The 16,211-nt window shown below is 43.1% G+C and overlaps 1 protein-coding gene across 2 annotated transcripts in view; it reads left to right on the top strand.

The window, feature by feature from the left end:
- Positions 1–5,615: 5,615 nt before the first annotated feature.
- The window catches only part of brd1a (bromodomain containing 1a), a 39,480-nt gene continuing 28,884 nt past the window's right edge, over positions 5,616–16,211 (top strand). Inside the window, exons 1-2 of one of the 2 annotated variants that reach the window (XM_078419788.1) lie at positions 5,616–6,179; positions 12,686–14,070. In XM_078419788.1, the coding sequence (XP_078275914.1) occupies positions 12,704–14,070 (1,367 nt within the window). In that variant the 5' untranslated portion in view covers positions 5,616–6,179; positions 12,686–12,703. The remainder of the gene's footprint in view (positions 6,180–12,685; positions 14,071–16,211) is intronic. The other variant, XM_078419789.1, reaches the window with a different exon arrangement.

A 16,211-nucleotide genomic window follows, 5' to 3' on the forward strand; every position in this document is an offset into this window, starting at 1 on the left:
TTCCCGGAATGGCGGGACTGTCGTATGTTGAAAGGCTGGAGCGATTGGGCTTGTATACACTGGAATTTAGAAGGATGAGGGGGGATCTTATTGAAACATATAAGATAATTAGGGGATTGGACACATTAGAGGCAGGAAACATGTTCCCAATGTTGGGGGAGTCCAGAACAAGGGGCCACAGTTTAAGAATAAGGGGTAGGCCATTTAGAACGGAGATGAGGAAGAACTTTTTCAGTCAGAGTGGTGAAGGTGTGGAATTCTCTGCCTCAGAAGGCAGTGGAGGCCAGTTCGTTGGATGCTTTCAAGAGAGAGCTGGATAGAGCGCTTAAGGATAGCGGAGTGAGGGGGTATGGGGAGAAGGCAGGAACGGGGTACTGATTGAGAGTGATCAGCCATGATCGCATTGAATGGCTGTGCTGGTTTGAAGGGCTGAATGGCCTACTCCTGCACCTATTGTCTATTGTCAGAGGTGGTGAAAGTAGATACAATGGTGGCATTTAACAAGAGACTAGATTGGCACATGAATATGGGGGATATGAATCATGTGCAGGCAGAAAAGATTAGTTTGACATCATGTTCAGCACAGACATCATTGTCTGAAGGGCCTGTTTTTGGATTGCACTATTCTATGTTCTACTCCTCTGGCTAGTTTACTAACTAGTTTCCTTTTGTCAGTTTTCTGTCCTTTAATCAATCTCAATCACAAAACTATGCCAGTTAACTACTTCTGAGGACATACACTCTAACTATGTCTTATGCAGCATCTTCACTGAAGGCCTTCTGAATGCCGAAGCAAGCCACACTAACTAGTTTGCCCTCATCCTACTCGTTTCAACCACAAAAATACACCAATGAAACACGATTTCCTGTTCATAAATCCACATTGACCGGGTAATTCTACTATTATTTTAAAATTACTAACCTTTTTAAATGCATTTTGACATTGGGCTATCTGATGTAGAGTTTATTATATTTTGTATCCTCCAACCCATGAGAAGACTTCGAGAACCTATAACATTTTGGAAGATGACAACCAGTATATTCACCATCTCCAAAAGTGAACTTAATGGGAAAAAAAGTCACTAGTTTGTCACCAATATTTAGATTTTCTTCCTTATGGCATTTTCCTTCTATTTCCCCATTGGTTTTTGAACACTCACAATCAACATATTTTAACTGTAAAGCTATTTCACTAGTCTCATTTTAAAGCCACTTAGACAAAATCTGCAAATTTCTTAAACAAGTATGAAGCAGAATTGTATTAATTGACTTTTGTCAGTTCAACAGAATGACTGCAATTTAAAATCATTCACTAATTCATTATTGAAAATACTTTTAATAAATTTCATGTAGTGTAGGAAAATAACTGCAGATGCTGGTCCAAATTGAAGTCACAAAATGCTGGAGTGACTCAGCAGGTCAGGCAGCATTTCAGGAGAGAAGGAATGGGTGACGTTTCGGGTCAAGACCCTTCTTCGGACTGATGTCAGGGGGAAGGACAAAGGAAGGATATAGGTGGAGACAAGATAGAGGGAGAACTGGGAAAGGGGAGGGGAAGAGAAGGACAGAGGAACTATCTAAAGTTGGAGAAGTCAAAGTTCATACCACTGGGCTGCAAGCTGCCCAAACGAAATATGAGGTGCTGTTCCTCCAATTTCTGGTGGGCCTCGCTATGGCACTGGAGGAAGCCCATGACAGAAAGGTCAGACTGGGAGTGGGAGTTGAAGTGCTCAGCCACCGGGAGATCAGGTTGGTTAAGGCGGACTGAGCGAAGGTGTTGAGCGACCGTTTGGTTTCGCCGATGTAAAGAAGTTGACATCTAGAGCAGCAGATACAATAGATGAGGTTGGAGGAGGTGCAGGTGAACCTCTGTCTCACCTGGAAAGACTGTTTGGGTCCTTGGATGGAGTTGAGGGGGGAGGTCAAGGGACAGGTGTTGCATCTCCTGCGTTTGCTGGGGAAAGTGCCCGGGGATGGGGTGGTTTGGGTAGGAAGGGACAAGTGGACCAGGGAGTTACGGAGGGAATGGTCTCTGCGGAACGCAGAAAGGAGGGGATGGGAAGATGTGGCCAGTAGTGGGGCCCCATTGGAGGTGACGGAAATGTTGGAGGATGATTTGTTGGATACGCTGGCTGGTGGGGTGGAAGGTTAGAACGAGGGGGATTCTGTCCTTGTTACGAATGGGGGGAGGGGGAGCAAGAGCGGAGCTGCGGGATATAGAAGATGCCCTAGTGAGAGCCTCATCTATAATAAATCTGCAAAGTTAATACATTTCATATATAATAAATATATATAATTATATATAATATATATAATAAATTTCAGTTTTTGTATAACATTGTTCCACAAATTCCAGATGGCATTAAGATCAAGATAAGGATTGCTGAGAATAAATGTAACCTTTTATTACTACACTGGGATATTACCTGCACTTGTGAACTGATCAGGTTCACATTAAGGGGTTTTCCTGACTCCCCACCCTAGACGTAGAGGAATGAGCTCTTCCTTGCAACAATTGATCCCTGAAGTTGTCCCTGCCAATATCCTGTCAAGTTTTTTTATACATTATTTTGCATTCTCTCCAGGTGCCTTTAATTTCTTTACAGCCAACCATAGGGCTATGACTGTTCTATTTTTCACATACATAGTAACTTTCCAACTACATTTACTATCTAGGCTCCCAACCTTGAACTTGCCTCTTGGCTTCACAGTCTGTTGGTTTCCCAATCATTTGTACAAGCTAAATAGACAAGACTCATCTGCTCTATTTGTAGCACTGATTACTCAAGTCATTCCATGTTTGCATTGTTCAGTCTGCCTCAGAACTCCTTGACTGGGGGAGCTCTGCTCATAGAGCTTGTTGGAATACATGACCTCTCTGCATACACCGTGCAGCATGGCCTGATCTCGATATCTTGGGATAAGTGAAAGCACTGTAACCTTCTGATCAATCTAACATAGAACCAGCACACAACAGTCATCTCTATACACACTCCAACTCAAATATATAGATAAGCCTAAGAAGACCTACTCCAATCTTAAAGAAAAATCCATGGCTAGTTCCAAAGGGAGCCAAACTGATCCACGAATAAACTTCAAAATTGGGTTTTGAAAGGGCAGAATCCTCTCAAAAGAGGAAGTATGAAAAGCCAGCTTCAGTAGAGCCCTCCTTACAAAATGCAAAAGATGCAACAGGTAGCACTGTAACCTCTGAACATCTTGCAGTCTTCCCATTTCAAAATCAAATCTTCCAACTTCCAAATCTCTTTCTCTGCCTGTATCTGAACTGGTTACTTCTGGACATGCGATATTGGCTGATTTTTAATTCCTATTTCCATCTCCATTAGCACATACTGGCTATTGCATCATATCATACCCTAACCCTGTCATACCATATCACCCCCTAACTGTACCATTAACCCATCCATTGGAGTCAATTCTCACATTAAAATTTTCCTACACATCCCTGCCCCACCTTCTCCAGTTAAAACTATTTTAATTCTTTCACAATTCTGTTCAAGGGTATTTTACCTGAAATGGCAACTGTTTCTTGCTCCATTGGCACTGCCTGACCTGCTGCGCACTTCCAGCATTCTCTAGTTTTGTTTCAGATTTCCAGCATCTGCAGATTTTTTCATTCACAATCCTGGTCCAGCACTGTCAGTGTGCAGACTGCATATTTTTCTTGTGACTGTGGTTTTCCCCAGGGTGCAGGGGTTTCCTTCCATATCACAAAGAGGAGCTGCTTGGTAGGTTAACTAGCTGCTTTATGATGAAATATGCAGGGGGAATAGGCTTGGTCCAATCACCGCAGTTACTCAATGGGCCAAATGGCCACCTCTCCCTTAAGGAAATAAGAAAATGCTTGGAGCAAGGTTTTGTCGTAACCAACACCATATCACATTAGAGACAAGCACAAAGACTTTATGACGACACAGGAACAGCCTCCTCTAGTTATCCTCCAAATGTTACAAGAATATTTATATCACCGAACTACAGCAAATACAAAATTGATCATGTCTGAATCTACTATTATCACTGCAAACACAGCATCTATCTACATTGCTATCCCTCCAGAATTAGAAACTTCGTGGTCCCTCCTGACAAGAGCCCATCAACGTTTCTAGCCAAACTCCTCTAAATTCCCTGACAGGATATCACCGGCCAATATACTGTATGTATCCCCTATGGGATCTCACCATCTCCATCACAGGAGACAGACTAGTGACTGACATCTACTGCAAACCCACTGACTCCCACAGCTATCTGGACTACACTTCTTCCCACCCTGTCTCCTGCAAAAAGTCTATCCCCTACTCCCAATTCCTCTGTCTACGCCGCATCTGCACCCGGGATGTGGCGATTCACACTAGGGCATCAGAGATGTCCTCATTCTTCAGGAAACGGGGCTTCCCCTCTTCCATTATAGATGAGGCTCCACCTATATCCTTTCTTTGTCCCGCCCTTTGTCCCGCCCCCCTGACATCAGTCTGAAGGGTCTCGACCCAAAACGTCACCCATTCCCTCTCTCCGAGATGTTGCCTGGCCTGCTGAGTTACTCCAGCATTTTGTGATACCTTCGATTTGTACCAGCATCTGCAGTTATTTTCCTACCCTATTGGTCCCTCGTCAGCATTCAGGAGGAGGGGTCACTGCTGCTAGGTCGGCAGTGACCTTTATGCAGAGTTTGAAGTTTAGATCTTCAAACACTTCCTCAGACAGCCCGAGGCTGTGCTGCACAGGTGAATTTCATCGTCATCATACTATGTTGAGAGGCAATTCCCCAGATATAGGATGTGCATCAAATCCGTTTAGTTTTCCTTTTTGCTCCAAGATAATAAAGTGGTACAAGCATATCCATTAAAAAAAAATCTGAATGGATGCTGACGAGGAATTAACAGGTAATGATTTCCAATCTTGGCATGGGACTCTGGACACAAGAAAATCCATGGGCATGCCCCAGCATCGAACCCGGCTGGTTCTGGGGGCAGCTGAGAAGCCAGAGTCCAATTGTTAGAATCAGAGATGGCCGGAGAAGCCCCGCTGCCTGTTAAACCCTCCTGCTGCGGATCCCTGAATGGAGGAATGTGTTAATAGGGCGGTTAGCGACGAAGGGAGCAGAAACAAGTCAAGACGGGATGTGGGACGGCGGGCGCCAGGATCCCCCCCTCCTCCTCCTCCTTCCCCCCCTCCTCCTCCTTCCCCCCCCCCCCCCCTCTTCCTTCCCCCCCCCCCCCCTCTTCCTTCCCCCCCCCCCCCCCCTCTTCCTTCCCCCCCCCCTCTTCCTTCCCCCCCCCCCTCTTCCTTCCCCCCCCCCCCTCTTCCTTCCCCCCCCCTCTTCCTTCCCCCCCCCCTCTTCCTTCCCCCTCTCTCCCTCTTCCTTCCCCTCCTCCCTCCCTCCCCGCAGTTCACACACTGAATGCGCCAGCTGAACCACCCTTCACCCACCGCGTTCGATCCCTCCAACGCCGTCAGGAATTGCCTTTATAAAGAGCACAGTGAACGCATGGACCTTTTCTCCACGGGCGTGCGTGTGTCAGCGCATACCCCTACCTCCACCTCCGCCGGGGCTCCAGCCCGGACTGAACAGGAGCGGCGGCTGCGGCACTCGACCCCTGCCCCTCGGTCCTCGCTCGCTGATTGGCGGCGCCGGCTGCCGTCTCGCGGAGGACGCTTGGCTCAGCCGACGGGGTGACGTCGACGGAGGAGTCGTCGCCGCCGCTGCTGCTACGGCCGACGACGTCTTGTGTAACCGAAACGGTGCCATTGTTGTTGAAGAAGCGCAAAACAAATACACACACACACACAGAGAAAAAAGAGAGAGAGAAGCGCCAGAGAGCTTTCGAGAAAGAAGGAGCGGTCGGCTGGCTGGCGGGCGGACGAGCGAACGCTTCCACTCCCTCACCCACCCGCGGCAGCACGAGCGGCGGCCGCGCGCTCGGTGACAGTTGGTCGCGCGGCGGCGCGAGAGTGAACAAGCGGACGGGCCTCGAGCCCGGGCTGAAGCAGCGCCGGCGCCACCGCGGGGAGGAGGAAGGCAGCTCCAGTGAGAGAGAGAGAGAGAGAGAGTGCGTGTGTGAGTGAGTGAGCGCCGTCCGTTTCATGAGGCGCCCTCCAAGGCTCCCGCGGAGTGGGCTCTTCAGCTTCGAACCTCATCACTCGCTTCTTGCGGACAGGCGGTAAGTTGGGCCTTTGGGGAAGGGAGGGAGGGAGGGAGGGGAGGTGCGGTTCACCTGCTGCCTGACTCGGCGGAGGGGTAGGGATGAGGCGGTTGGTTCCTGGTATTGCGTGGGGGCAGTGGTTGGCCGGGCCGCCATGTTTGCGGTCGCGGTGACTGCAAGGGCGGGCAGCCCCGAGTGCGGGGAAGTAGCCGGGGTGGTGGGTGGAGTATGTGGGCGGCTGGCCGGGCCCGTGTCGGTCAGGGCGGGTGATGGCGGGCGTGTCTCGGCGGGGCGTGTTGCCGCCGCTCATTCAAATAGGCCCGGGCCGCACTGACGTCACGGCGCCGCTGCCGGCCCCGCCACCCACTTCCGGGTTGGCCGACGGCTCCCGCTGGTCCGCTCACTGGCTGGTTTACCGGGTCTGCCGGCTGGTTTACCGCCCCCCCTCACTCCTGTCACCGAGCTGACTCCGCCAGTGGGTGTGAAATTAAAAGCAATCTCACTGCGTGGCCGATTCCGTGGCTGATTGGTAGGTTCGACCTTCCTTCCCCAACTGCCCCACCACACTCCTTCCTGTTTCCCGGTCACCAAACTCGAGTGTACATTGATGTGTTTTAGTGAGCGTTTTGATAAGTCGAGCTCGAATGCAGATTGAACTACCATACTTTTTTTTCTGACCCCTTGCCGCGTTGGTAAGAAAGATACGTTTCTGAAATGGTGTGAGTTACTTTCTAATGTGTGAACTCATCGAGTTGCATATCAATCATGTACTATTTGCACCAAATACTTTTTCAATTGAAACGTTTCCTTGTTCAGAGTATTTAAATTCGTCAGTGTTGGTTTATTGGAGTTTGAAGATAGCCAGTGCCTTTCTTCAAAAGATGGTTCTGCCATGCAAAATGTTGATTTCTGAAACCTGATGGACAATGTTGTCACATTCCTTTATTTGGCTTCATGTTCTAGAAGGCAATATGATTGTTCTCCTTCTTGTTACAGTTTGTCTTGGAACTCCAATATAACTGCAACCTGTCTCATAATTGTTGACAGCATAGAAGTATATTGTTCGGCACATCAAAGGCATATGAAAGGTGCAATCACTCTAACGGGGTCATACAATAGCCCTCCCAATAGCTAACTGGAGATAAAAGAACAACTACATGGACAGATTATGGAATTGTTTGTTGGATTGTTGTTGTTGGTGTATTTATATTCCCCAATATCGATTTGAATTTCCTTAGGGCAAAGGATTTGGTTAGGGCAGAATTTATTAGGTGTATTGAGGACCAAGGAGCTAATTGTCAACTTAAGGGTGCAGAGTGAAGTATGATGCAGAAAGGGAAATGGGTTGAGAGTTTCAAGTTCCTCGATATTAATATTACCAATAATCTGTCGTGGATCAGCACGCTGACGTGAAAGCCAAGCATACACACCAATGCCTCTACTTCCTAAGGAAACTGAGGAAATTTGGCATGTATCTAATGACTGTTACAAGCTTCTACAGATGCACCATACAAAGCATACACTCAAATTGCATCACAGCTTGGTTTGGGAATAACTCTGACCAAGATCGCAAGAAATTGTAGAGTTGTTGATGCAACCCAGTCGATTACACAGACAGACTTCAAGTTGCCTGGTTAAAGCAGCTAACATAATTACTTGTCCAATCCAAGTTATTCCTCCTCCCTGTTCTTGTCCGGTAGAAGGTAGAAAAGCTGCGTACAATGATAATACCGTACTCAGTTATAACGGACAATTGGCAATAATGGGTACCATTTCTCCCCTCCCCATGTCTATTAAAATGTGGGTTTACTGTACTTTCTTTTCAGATACATGTCCAGATCCTCTTTGGATGCAACAGTTGAATCAGTCCATTACTAACTCTATTGGCAGATTCTAGACCCTGACCCACGGCAGACCATTTCGACTCTTATCAATTTTGTCTTTGCCAATCACTTCCATTCTACGTCCTTTAATTCTTGATCCTTCCACTAGTGGAAGTAGGTTCACTCTACTTTTTTAAGTCTTTCCATTAGATCCATTTATTATCTCCTCTACACTATGCAGAATTATTTCAACCTCTCTGCCATATCTATATAGCCAGGAAATCATTTTAGCAATATCCATTACCCCAATTCTAAAACCTTTGTTTTCCTTAAAGTGTGATGTCCAATTCTTTGGTTTCTGTCCCGAACCATAATCTTAAATTTGATAATGTAGACTGAAGGAACTCCAGATACTGGAATGTTGAGCAAAACACAGAGTGCTGGAAGAACTCAGTGGTTCGGGCAGCATTTGTGGAGAGATGTTTTGAGTGGGGACCCTTCTTCAGGCTGATGGAATTTAAAAATCACAATTAAAAACTGAGATAATGAATAAAAATGTATTATGGAATTTATGTCAGAAAAAAACTTGAATAACCAAATGCAGTAAAAAAAATTAGCAACATTTTTTTGGTCGAGGGTTCATGTCTAGAATTGTGATATGGACAGTTTTCTTGGAATGCTTTCTACAAAGTTCTGTATTCTCATGGAATTTAAAAACTTTTAGTTTATATGAAAGAAAGACAGGCAGCTGCTTCTTATCATTTTTTTAGTGTCTTCAATCTATAGTCAGAGAGTGGTGAAGGTGTGGAATTCTCTGCCTCAGAAGGCAGTGGAGGCCAGTTCGTTGGATGCTTTCAAGGGAGAGCTGGATAGAGCTCTAAAGGATAGCGGAGTGAGGGGGTATGGGGAGAAGGCAGGAACGGGGTACTGATTGAGAGTGATCAGCCATGATCGCATTGAATGACGGTGCTGGCTTGAAGGGCTGAATGGCCTACTCCTGCACCTATAGTCTATTGTCTATTGCACATATTTAAAACCTGGTTTTGGTGGATTACAGTAATGTAGCAGACTGCACCAATCACTTGGCTTTTGTACATACATCCTCAGGTTCATTTTGGTCGTTTTGATTTTTGCACTTATTCCGTTGCTTTTATTTGCTGGCCTTCCACTCTCAAAACTTCAAATTATCCTTTTTTTGCTAGCATTTATATTCTATAATGCATGTTGATCAATTGTTTTATACTACAAATAAGCTAAACTGCAAGATGCAAGAAAAAGTTAATATTGAAATTATTTTTGAGGTTGAACAAATGGGTGGAAGCTGGTAATGGAAACCAAGGTTAACTGTTCTAATTTACCTTGCAAAAATTTGAGTTGGTAACAAATTTAGAATATTTACAGTGGTAACCAATTGTTGTTGTTGCTTCGTTGTTTTTCCATAAAATGTTGAGATTCCTCCAACTTTTGTGTTTTAAAGTGTAACAGCAGAAATATTGAGAAATGTAGTAGAATGGGAACTATATGCTATCAGTTTACCCATGGAACTGAATGCTTTCAACTGATTTGTGTCTATTCTCTTTGAATGCTTTGGAATTTGTATTGGTACAAAATTAATGGTTCTTAGCTCAGGGGAAAAGTATACAAAAGGTATTGAAGAAGGTAAACAGATGATATTCGGCCTATTTTTATAAATTTGAATTTAGTCATTGAGTGGGCTTCTGCTTTTAGGTAATAAAGTGGACATAACTGGTTCTGCGATTAATTTATTAAATGGCAGTGAAGATTATTGCCTACTCATTCTATTTCTTACGTTTTGTTATATGGCCGAATATGCCCAGGTTTTCCGTAGCATTGCTAGTTGCTTATGGTTGAAATTGGGTGACTTGTTGATGTTACACCAGCATATTGTGTCTATCTTCCCTGCCCAACTCATAGTGGACATCAACTGTAATTGACAGGATGAACTGTAATGTGTTCATCTAATCTAGGAAATGGGATATTGATGTTTGGTTTTGATAGAATTATGCACAAGTGTGATAACTTTCTCAGTTTATCCTCCTTCAGACCTCCCAACCCTTCCGAATATGGCAGAAAGTTTCCACTTTCTTATTTCATTTCCGCCATTCCGATTTCACCTCACATTTTTCCTCAAAACACATACCTCGCCGCTCGCCCTGCCTCTCGCCCCACCCCGCCGCTGGCCTCACCCAGTCTCGCCTCGCCGCTGGCCCGGTCTCCCCTCGCCGAAGGCCGGGTCTCGCCCCGCCGCTGGCCCGGTCTCGCCTCGCTGCTGGCCTCGACTCGCTGCTGGCGTCGACTCGCTGCTGGCGAGGGGGGTGGGGGGATTGTGTAGTGGGAGGGACATGGACTGTTGTGATTTGCTGTTGAAGACCACTGGGGCAAGTATGCCTTCAATGAAATTGGGTATGTGCATTTTGAAATAAAACTCTTTCTTCATAACTTAGTCATACATTTTGTGTAAGGAAAAAGTAAAATAGAGAAAACAAAACAAAACAATGTTTTCTTTGTGTTGTAAAAAGTATTTCTGTTCAATAACCTTTCTATAAATAGCAGAATATACTCATGATAGGCCTGACATTGTACATGTAGTCCAAGAACTACAGACTGTTGGAAATAATAGTCGTTTTTCACACATGAATGTAGCGCAACGCGTGCGCGCATTTGGCGTGCATACTTTTTTTGCTGAAAAGTTGCATTACGCGCCATATTATGAATTTTGATGTAAAATTCTGAATTTTGAACATCAAAATTCTAAATTTGTAAAATTAAATGTTGGGAGGTCTGCTCCTTTCAACTTGGAAAATTACTGCAGCTAAATTCTAGCATGTTTTCAAGCAGTCTGATAAGAAGCAATGTAATTTGGAAAATATTAGTTATCACTTTTTGTTATTAATGTGGTAATTGAGCAATAAAATATATTAGATAGTTACATAATCATGTATTAGTTAGGATCAGGAAGAGGCCAGATATTGCTATATTAAGAATACAGGCAATCTCCAGCCATAGCACAATTGTTCAGCAGTATCACTATACCCCTTGATTTCCTTAATATCCTGAAATTTGAGTGTCTGTCTTGAGTGAACTTTGACTGAGACCTTTGACATTTCGGGATCGAAAAGTACAAAAGGACACCACCGTTAATGGAAGAAACTTTTCTTCACTTCAATCCTAAATGGCTTTATCCATAAGCTGCGCCCCGGGACTAGATTCCTCAATCAGGAGAAACATGTTCCATGCATCTAGTTCGTCAAGCTCTTTAACAATATTGTGTTGTTAATCAACTCATTGTTCTAAACTAGAGAAAATAATGCAGCCTAGTCAATCTTTCCTCTTCCAGCAAATTTATGATTACACTGTAAACTGCAGATGCTGGTTACAGAAAAAGACACACAAGTGCTGCAGTAACTCAGCAGGTCAGGTAGTATTCGATTTATTCACAAAATGCTGGAGTAACTCAGCAGGTCAGGCAGCATCTCGGGAGAGAAGGAATGGGTGACGTTTCTTCAGAAGGGTCTCGACCCGAAACGTCACCCATTCCTTCTCTCCCGAGATGCTGCCTGACCTGCTGAGTTACTCCAGCATTTTGTGAATAAATCGATTTGTACCAGCATCTGCAGTTATTTTCTTATACTAGGTCAGGTAGTATATCAGGTGATGTTTCGGGTCGGGACATTTCTTCAGACTGATTGTGCTGTGGGGAAAGAAAGCTGGAAGAGAAGTAGTGGACTGGATAAAACCTGGAAAGTGATGTCTTTCCATCCCCATGCCTTTCTGCCTTCTGCACACACATCTTCCCATCCTCGCCTTTTTCTGTCTTCTGCCTAGATCGCTCCCTCAATGATTATAATGCAAACAATAATTGATTTATAATTTTACTTAAAAATTTACTTTCAGGATCTGCTTGATGCTAAACATTAACAAAATACAACTTCCTGCTGTCTTCATTTGGGATATTAGTCCAATTAAAATAGCTAACAGTTATGGAAACTTGATTAGACTGATTCAAGCAAATTAAATGTCAGCATATAATTTACCCCTCAGGAAATTATAATAAGGATTCATATTTATGGTATGGGTGGAGAAAAAGAAGATTCAGATATTTGTAAACTTATGGAAATTTTAGTCCTCAAGTCATTCAGAATCTTCACCAAAAAAGTGAGGGGAAAAGAAATTAATAGCTGTTGGAACATAAGATGCCTTATGTTAGACAAATATGTTTTCCTCGCTGAATTGCAATGGGATCTGGTTGGAATATACCAAGATTAGATTGATCACCCTTATTCTGTGTTAGAACCTGTTAGGTTTCTGCTCAGCTTAGAGTAATTTGATTTTATAGAAGTCACAGGATCATAGCACTTCATTTAATCTTTGCTTTGATGTCAAAGTAGTTTGGGTTCACCCTGACCATGATCCAATAACATTGCTTGCCAAGTGCATTTGTAAAATCTAGTTGGAAAGGTGAGGCTGGGTTGCAGCTGAGCTGCAAAACTATTCAGTCGAAAAGATTTTCAAAGACTGGTCTCGACCCAAAATGTCACCCATTCCTTCTCTTCAGAGATGTTGCCTGTCCCGCTGAGTTACTCCAACCTTTTGTGTCTATCTTCAGAGTTCTTGTCATGTTTTGTAACACTTGTTAACACAGAAGTAGAGATTTTGACTTTATGATAAATTATTTTTCAGCAGACTTCTTCATTAACAATGAGAAGGAAAGGAAGGTGTCAACGAGGGACAGGAAGGCGCTCGGTGTCACCTTGCAAGCTGAAACATTCACCAAGCCGTGAAATGCTAACATATGCTCAAGCTCAGCGAATGGTTGAAATGGAAATTGATGGGCGGCTGCACAGAATCAGTATTTATGATCCATTGGAAATCATTTCAGAAGATGACTTAACTGCCCAAGAAATTGTTGAATGTAACAGCAATAAGGAAAACAGTGAACGTCCACCTGTTTTTGTAAAGAGTAAAAGGTGCAAATCCAATAAAGTTAAAAAGAAGGATGTTGTTATTCAGAGTACACATGGTACTCAAACCCAAGTAAACACCTTGCCGGAACCAAGATTTAGAGTAGTGGATTATGAGCCACCTTCTGCTCCACGTCGACCTTCTTCTTATTACAGGCTCATTGAGAAGTCCGCAGAGGAGCTCAATAACGAAGTTGAGTATGATATGGATGAAGAAGATTATGCATGGTTAGAAATGATTAATGAAAGGCGGAAAAGTGAAGGTTTGAGTGTAGTTTCACAGAATGTGTTTGAGTTTCTTATGGATAAACTAGAAAAGGAATCTTACTTTGAAAATTCTAATCAAGGTGATCCTCAGTCTTTAATTGATGAAGATGCTGTTTGTTGTATTTGCATGGATGGGGAATGTCAAAACAGTAATGTAATATTGTTTTGCGACATGTGTAATTTAGCAGTGCACCAGGAATGCTATGGAGTTCCATATATACCCGAAGGACAATGGTTGTGCCGTCGTTGCTTGCAATCATCACCTCGATCTGTTGATTGTATCTTGTGCCCAAATAAGGGTGGTGCTTTCAAGAAAACTGATGATGGTCAATGGGGACATGTTGTATGTGCTTTGTGGGTTCCTGAAGTTGGATTTGCTAATACTGTATTCATAGAACCTATTGATGGTGTCAAGAACATTCCAGCGGCCAGGTGGAAACTGACATGCTACCTCTGCAAACAGAAAGGGCTTGGTGCTTGCATCCAATGTCATAAGGCAAATTGTTATACAGCATTCCATGTAACTTGTGCTCAACAAGCAGGTCTGTACATGAAAATGGAGCCTGTTAAAGAAACTGAATCCAATGGGACAACAACATTCAATGTGAAAAAGACTGCTTTCTGTGCTGTGCATACACCTCCAGGGTGTGTGAGAAGGCCACTAAACATTTATGAGCCAGCTGAATTAAAAAATGGCATATGTAGAATAGATTTGCCTAACAAAGCAACAAAAAGTAAGTGTAAAACGAGGCAAAAGACAAAGAAGGCACAGAAGCTGTTAATTGAAAAAAGTACTACAGTGCCGGTCGTATCTGTTCCATGCATTCAGCCAGATAGGTGAGTGACTTGTTACATATTCACCTGAATTTTATTTGAAAGATTTGTTTTGAGGTCTGTAGATGTGAATGAATGAATGAATGAATGAATACGTTTATTGGCCAAGTATGCATATACAAGGAATGTGCCTTGATGCTCCGCTCACAAATGACAACACAAACATACAGTTAATAATTAAGAATAAAGCATAAACACATCAAAACAATAAGGATACACCATTACGGTCTAAACTATGTCTATGTTTCTATGTTTCTAAACATGTGAGTGAAAATAAACCAGAGCAAAAAAGAGACCACAGACACTAAGAGACTATGTTGAAATAAATGTGATATCTGTCCAAAAATGGTTCTATGTTTTTGCTGTTTTTGTTGCAGAATCCCTTCAGCCAAACAGAGTTGAAAAGCTGAGGGATCACTTTAAAGTTTTTTTATTTGCCTTGCTATTTGAAGCTAAACCACTATGGGTCAATCTGATTCTGCAACCAACTCTTTCATGCCAATACTGAATCAGTTATCTTACACAACAAAAACTCTGAGCCAACAACCTATTCCATTTTTAACATAATTAGATGACAATCTAGAATTAAATAGCCTTGTCCATTGTTTTTACTTTTCCACTCAGAATTAATAACCTTGAATGTGCATATCTTTCTCTGGTAGCTATTAGTCATAAATGCAGCATGGAAAAAGGCCTTTTGGCCGATTGAGTCCATGGTAATCATCAACCACCCATTTTTATAAATGTTGTATTTATCCTACATCCTCATCTCTCAGATTCTACCATTCGCTCACACATCAGGGGTGTTGAACTAACCAATTTTCTACCAACCCCGCACATCTTTGGGATGTGGGAGGAAACCCGAATGGCTGAAGGAACCCACTCTGTCACAGGTAGAATGTGCACACTCCATCAAGGCAGCTTCTGAGCTCTGGATTGAACCTGGGTCTCCAACATCACGAGGCAGCGGCTCTACTAGCTCTGTCACTGTGCTGCCAATCGCGTCCCCTTGCACTCATGTGTAACAAAACTGACCAACTAAAAGGAAGTATGCAGACAAAAAGCATGAGCACCATTATAGTTTGAATTGCCTTAGGGTGCTTATTGGACTGCTCTCCATTTCAATTCTGCAGCTTGAAGAGAAATATTAAAATAAATATCTGAAACAAAAAGAAACAATGAAAAGTGGCTGAAAAGGGAACAGATTATACAGAGATAGAAATTACATTAGGGGTGACTGAGAAAAATGATTGTATAGCAGAAATATCTTTGAATTATCACGATGAAAGGCAAATAACGCACCCTTGGGTAAAGAGTCCCAGGAAGCTTTCAAATTTCTCAATTTGTCTTTATAGACCAAGCATCACCAACATATACAAAATGCAGTATGGTTATTTGATTCCCTAGCATACAAATGTTTATATTAGTCTAATTCTATTATTGTCTGCAAAATTATTATATGGCCTTTTGGAAAAGTGGCAACATTGATTTGAAGATTAACTTTTCATTCAGGTCTTTTGTCTGTTTCATGTAACACAGCAAAATACAGGTGATCCCTGCATTATTTGGGGGGGTGGGGCTTGCACTCCTAGAATTCAGACTTGTTCACGATTCTCCATGACATGAAGTCGCAAGATCTGCGAATGGAAAATGGGTGGTGGACCTGTACAGTTTTTATAAAGCTGGCTCATCAGCTTAATGAAACGTGAATAATTATTAGTTGAATACTGCCATCTGTAGTTGATTTACTTATTTTTTTTGCACACACTTAACAGCATTGTGGATGTTTGTTGCTATAATAATTCATAATTATATGCTATGTTTAATGTAAAAAAGTACTTCCCAGAGACTTAATGGAAAGAAATGTCTGCACATTGACCACAGTTTAATCAATGAGATTTGTTAAAGAGTCATAAAGATGAATTCGATTGAACCAGCATGATGTAGTAAAATGTTCTGCAGAGCTTTGAATAAACTGCTGTTTTTGAGGGGGTGGAATGTGTGAGAGTATGCAGCAGAGAAAATGTGAATGAAATAAGGACATGGATGAGGGTTTCAACAGCAGATCACATGAAAATAGGCGAAGGCTGTTAATTTCAAATTGAAAGTGGACGGAGTTGGAAAATCGACTTGGGGCACATTGT

This window comes from Rhinoraja longicauda, chromosome 23 (genome assembly GCF_053455715.1).
Source record: "Rhinoraja longicauda isolate Sanriku21f chromosome 23, sRhiLon1.1, whole genome shotgun sequence".
In the NCBI taxonomy this organism is placed as follows: domain Eukaryota; kingdom Metazoa; phylum Chordata; class Chondrichthyes; order Rajiformes; family Arhynchobatidae; genus Rhinoraja; species Rhinoraja longicauda.